This window comes from Myxine glutinosa, chromosome 10, assembly GCF_964187855.1.
Source record: "Myxine glutinosa chromosome 10, kmMyxGlut1.1, whole genome shotgun sequence".
NCBI classification, from domain to species: Eukaryota; Metazoa; Chordata; class Myxini; order Myxiniformes; family Myxinidae; genus Myxine; species Myxine glutinosa.
Window position 1 is genome coordinate 109089108 of NC_136270.1, and position 6000 is coordinate 109095107.

At 43.3% G+C, this 6000-nt stretch overlaps 1 protein-coding gene across 1 annotated transcript in view; it reads left to right on the forward strand.

Annotated features, from left to right (window-relative positions):
• LOC137433871 (cytochrome P450 2F2-like) overlaps positions 1–6000 on the forward strand; it is a 49763-nt gene that overhangs the window by 18616 nt on the left and 25147 nt on the right. Inside the window, exons 5-6 of the mRNA XM_068126292.2 lie at positions 425–598; positions 4483–4624. Of these exons, the coding sequence (XP_067982393.2) occupies positions 425–598; positions 4483–4624 (316 nt within the window). The remainder of the gene's footprint in view (positions 1–424; positions 599–4482; positions 4625–6000) is intronic.

Genomic DNA, 6000 nt, shown 5'->3' on the forward strand with positions numbered 1-6000 from the left:
CAACAAAACATATCACTTGATGGCTCCCCGGAAAAAAAAAACAACCCAGGCAGTGTATTAGCAAAAGACCCGATTGAGGCCTGAAGGCCAATTATCTGATTACATTTTTCTATTTCGATGTTTTTTATCCAGACATAGACCTCTGAATAAAAGAGGAGGCCATGCAAAGTTTGGTTGCACCGGTTCCTGCAGGGTGTGAATGCATAAACAAGCACACAAACTTTTCTCTTTATCTATTAGATGAGAATATGGAGAATGCAAATTTAAAAATTGTCCTTTTTTTTTTTTTTTTTTTTTTTTTAGCTGTTGGTGTTTGTCAAGTTTAGTTCGAGTACAAAGCAGACGTGGATGGGCTTTGCATTTTGAGATACCTTCTAGTTCGTAATTTTTAAACCATAATGAAAACTTTCTTTTCCTTCCACAGGTGTATAATGTCTGCCCGCTAGTGCATTACCTACCTGGCCTACCCCGGACACTCGTGGCAAATGTCGGGCGGATCATAACGTTCGTAAACGGTAAAATGAATGAGCACTTGTCTGCAGAATCAAAGCCAACTCCCACCGATTACATTGATACCTTTCTCATGAAGGTGGCCGAGGTAAGGCGGTTTCTCTCTTTTTCGCTTCCTACACTATTCTTAATACATTTTCCCCATAATCTTTTGTTCTTAAGTATTTATTCTTCTCAATGTTTGCTGAATATTGCAACATATTAAAGCCATTGTAAGCAAATTAAAAAAATTAATCACTTGAACTTTAATGAAAATATAATTGTTTGCAAGAATCAGATATATAGGCAAAACGGATGATGGTTAGTATCTGTTCTGATAACAGATTTTCGCCGATTGCAGAGTTATAGTTTGTTGACTACCCGACAACCGTTGACTACCTGATGGTGTGTAGGTGAGATAGGGAGCACCTCTGGGACACAAAGGTGATCCCGGGGGAGGAGGCTGTTTCACAGCACAACTTGATGGTCTGCGACATAAGGGTGAAAGGTGCGAGGAGAGCTCGGCGGGTGAAGTACCAACCGAGAATGAAGGTGTGGAGGTTGAAAGGGGTGTCAGTGAGGGAGGCATTAAAAGAGAGGATGAGTATGGTGGAGGATGATGTGGTTGAGCTTGAAAGTGGTTGGATGTCAATGAAAGATAGTCTGTTGGGAGCCATTGGTGAGGTATGTGGATGGACAAGAGGACCACGGAGGCACTCGTAAACATGGTGGTGGGATGATGAAGTTGGAAAGAGGATTGACGAGAAGAGAAAGAAGTTCAAGGAGTGGCAGAAGGCGAAGGGTACGGGGGCAGAAAAGGCATAGCATGAAAGTCATAATGCAGCCAAGAAGGCTGCAAAGAAAGAGGCAGCAAAGGCGCAGGAGACATGTAGGAAAATGTTCAGAGAACGCTTTGATTCGGAAGCGGGTCAGAGAGCGGTTTACAGGATTGCAAAGCAGATAGCAAAAGAGAAGTGTGATGTGATGGGGGGGGGGGGGGGGGGGGTGAGTTGCTTGGAGGATGAAGTGGGACAAATCGTTGTGGACCCAGATGGAATTAAAGGAAGATAGAAGAGATATATGGAAATGCTGTTGAATGCAGAGAATGAATGGGATGGCAACATAGAGAGTAACCCAGTTTTACGACCAGCAGAGAAGATAACTGAGAAGGAAGTTGAGGAAGCGACAAAAGCAATGAAGAGTAGAAAAGCGGGAGGGCTGGCGGGAGTTGTGGGTGATATGTTGAAAGCAGCGGGAAGTTGGGGGTGTGAAGAGAATGACAGAGATCTGTAATCTGGTGGTGAAAGAAGGCCGAATTCCAGTGGATTGGGAACTGAGTACCCTCGTCCCTCGATACAAGGGGAAATGTGACCCTCCGGACTGTGGCTGGTATCGACCGATAAAGTTATTGGAGCATGGAATGAAGGTATTGGAAAGGGTGTTGGAGAAGAGGATGAGGAAGAAAGTGAAGATCAATGGAATGCAGGTTGAATTTATGCCAGGAAGAGGAACGACAGACGCGCTTTTTATTGTAAGGCAGTTGCAGGAGAAGTACATGGAGAAGACAAAGAAGTTGTTTCTTGGGTTTGTTGATCTGGAGAAAGCATTCGATAGGGCTCCACGCGAAGTAGTGACATGGGCATTGAGGAAGTTTGGAGTGGAGGAATGGTTGATCAGAGTAGTGATGGCAATGTACGAGAGAGCGTGCACAGCTGTAAGGATGAAGGACGGGAACAGTAGTGAGTTTGAGGTGAAGGTGGGATTGCATCAGGGGTCGGTACTAAGTCCACCACTATTTGTAGCTGTGATGGAGGTGCTGGCTCAGAATGTAAAGGAGGGTTTACCATGGGAGTTGTTGTATGCAGTTGATCTGGTGTTGATTGCGGAAAGTATGAATGGACTGAAGGAGAAGATGAACAAGTGGAAGGAATGTATGGAGACAAAAGGTTTGAAAGTGAATATCAGAAACACGAAGGTGATGGCAGGTGGTAAAGCATGTGGTGAGGTGGAAAGAACTGGGAAGTGGCCGTGTGCTGTGTGCAGGAAGGATGTCGGAGTGAACTCCATTCAATGTACAATGTGCGCTGAGTGGGTTCATCAAAAATGTAGTGGTCTGGGAGAGTCATTAACCAGTGTGGCAGCTACATTCATGTGTAAGGTGTGCACAGAGGGAGCTGCAGATGGAGGAAATGTTGAGTTGGATCTTGGAGACGGCGTGAAGCTGGAAGGTGTGAAAACATTTTGCTACCTAGAAGACATGCTGAATCGAGAAGGTGGATCAGACTCGGCAACGGTTGCTCGAGCGAGATGTGCATGGAAGAAGTTTCAGGAACTGAGTGGCGTGCTGACAAGGAGGGGAGTGTCGTTGAAGCTGAAGGGAAAGGTGTACGCTGCATGTGTGAGAAGTGTTATGATTTATGGGAGCGAGATGTGGGTAATGAACGTAGAGCAGCAATGAAGGCTGGAAAGGGTGGAAATGCAAATGGTTCGGTGGATGTGCGGAGTATCGTTGAGAGAGAGAGGAAGACAAATGATGAATTGCGAAAGATGATGAGAATATAGCCGGTTATGGATGCAGTGAAGAAAAACAGGTTGAGATGGTTTGGTCATGTGTTGAGGAAGGATGAAAGTGACTGGTTGAGAAGAGTGATGGAAATGAATGTAGAAGGAAGTAGAGGATGGGGAAGACCGAGAAAGACTTGGCTGAAGGTGGTGGAAGACGAAATGCGGGCAAAGGGGTTAACAAGGAGAGATGCAGAAAATAGGGCAAAATGGAGAAGATTGTCATGGGGCCTGCAAGGCTAACCCCCACTCTTGCAGGGAAAATGGCCTTAAAATGCCTGTTGTTGTTTGTTGTTGCAGAGTTATAGTTTGTTGAAGGTGACAATTTTCCATTCATTACCCTCGCCTGAGGAGAGGGTATTGCATTTGAATTTGTCTGTTTGTCTGTCTGTCTTTCTGTTTGTTTTATTTGTATGTCTGTTTGTTTGTCCGCACAGAATAAATATGATTTTTTTTGCAACCGTTGATCCGATTGACAGGAAATTTTCACCAGAGGTGCAACTCCACCTGTAGAAGTTTTTATTGATAATTATGACGCCATCGCGCACGTAGTTTGGCCGCCATCTTGGAAAAACCGAAAAAACTTGCACCTCTACATCTCCGAAAGCGCTGCATCGAAAATATTGAGACATGGCTCATTGTAAAGAACTCTCCTTGGGGAATAAAATGTGTTCATGATAATGCCATAGGTGCCTCCATTATGAGGTCATAATTCGACAAGTACAAAACTTCATCTGATCAAGATCTTTCTCGTTTGTTTTATATCCACGTGAGATGATAGCAAGGAGCCATCAGTATTTGTTTACATGGATCATAAGCACATCAGTCAAAAATGTCTCAGTCAACAGTATTTGGCAATTGGAAGGGTTCACAAGGTGACAAAAAGTCATGAAGTGTTCATGGAATGCAAGAACTGCACATCTTTTATTTCCTCTTCCACACACTCGTCTCTGGCTTCAGAGCTTGCAATCTCTGCATCCAACTTTTCTCTTTATTTTTCTTTAATCTCCAAACATGGCTGATCTTTTCTTGAAACAGTTTCATCACATTTACATTTTGAGTTGGGTCAGTGCAGTTGGGAAGGGATCCGATTACTCGAGAGTGAATCTCTTTGGAGTGCAATATGGTGGTTCTTGGACGCACTGCTGGCAGGTCCATTGTGACGGTGTCGAGGTGCAGTCTTTGCCGACACAGTCCAGTCCACACATCCACCACTGAATCACATGCACTGTCATCTTAATGATAGAATCAAGATGAGTTAAATAAGGAAGTCCATGTGCCATTTGAATCAGGAAGCATCAATAAGTTTATCTTTGAAAACCAAATGCAGAGTAGAGATGAAGCTTTGTTTGTAACTGTCGTGATCAACATTTAATATGTTGTGTTATCGGCATTTATAAAAGTGATCATGAATTTCTGTGCATGTGACAGCAAAAGGAAAACGGTGAGACGCTATATTCAAAGGCGACCTTGACTTTGCTTCTCCATGATCTGTTTGGGTCTGGAGTTGTGACCACATCAACAACACTTCGCTGGGCTCTTTTGCTCATGGTTACTCATCCAGAAGTTCAATGTGAGTAAAAGAATGCAGTTTTTTTGTAATGTAATTAACAGACAAAAATGGTTTAAAATAATGAGATGACTACCTTATGGTGTATCCTTGGTTGTCTCCATATGCGGGTTTCAGCAGATGGAACGGAGCCCTCCCCGGTCTCAAATTATCCACCTTCATGTGCATATGTATATCTATGTGTATTCATGTATATGTTTTCTATCTATATATATATTTGTGCAGCGTCTGTCCTGTCCTGTGTTGTGTTGTGTTGTCACTGAACTACTTTCTCAAACTTTTGTGAAATCGTACCAAACTTCTGGTATGCACATATCTCTCTCGTCGGTATGTCCTAAGGGTATTTTTATTTTTATTTTGCAATTTTCTTCTTTTTGGGGGGGTAGGGGGATTTTGGGGGGTGGGGGGGGGGATTTTTTTTTGGGGGGGGGGGGGGATTTTGGGGGGAATTTTTTTTTTTCAACTTCAATTGTTTATAAAATGTGATATCACGTATATTACAAATACATTTGTGCAAAATAATTGTTTGAATTATGATTGGTTTAAACCATGACAAAGCGGCAACTCGGGTACAGTCATTTATCTATACTAGGGCATGCCCGTACTATATATATATCTAAAATTATATCCCCCCCCTCTATTTACATGAAATGGTTTGGTCCAAAGCGAACGGCTTGCGAGTACGGTGACAATCCCCCCCCTCTATTTACATGAAATGGTTTGGTCCAAAGCGAACGGCTTGCGAGTACGGTGACAATCCCCCCCCCTCTATTTACATGAAATGGTTTGGTCCAAAGCGAACGGCTTGCGGAGTTTGGTAAAGAAATCGCCATAGCGTGCACAAACGCGCAGGAAAGCGAAAGAATCGCAAATTAGTTTTAATTAGTTTTAAAACATCGTTTAACGCCAACATAGCGGCAACATAGTTTGCCAACGTGAAATAAATGAATACGCTCTCAAATGTGCCGTCCGAGGCAGAGTCTGTTCGGCACGTTCGGCACACGTGATAGCTCGCTGCGCTCTGATTGGTTGAATCGTTTTTTGGACATAGCTCGGTAACTACTTGTCCGATTAATATGAAACCTTGAAAAGGCACATCCTCGGGTCCCCAGCAATATACCTGGCAAGTTTCAAGTATATCGAACCCGTGGTTGTCGAGAAACAGCGGTCACAGACATACATACATACATACATACATACATACACACAGAGATTACTGGAATTATAGATAGATATCGACACATCTGGGCAGTGTCTGTGTTGTCACTTAACGACTCCCTCAAACTTTTGTTTCCGTGGTTGTGAAGTGTTTTTAATAACGTTGTGGTGGTTTTGAACCACGTGGTGGTGAGGTATTTTGAATTATGTGGTGGTGAGGT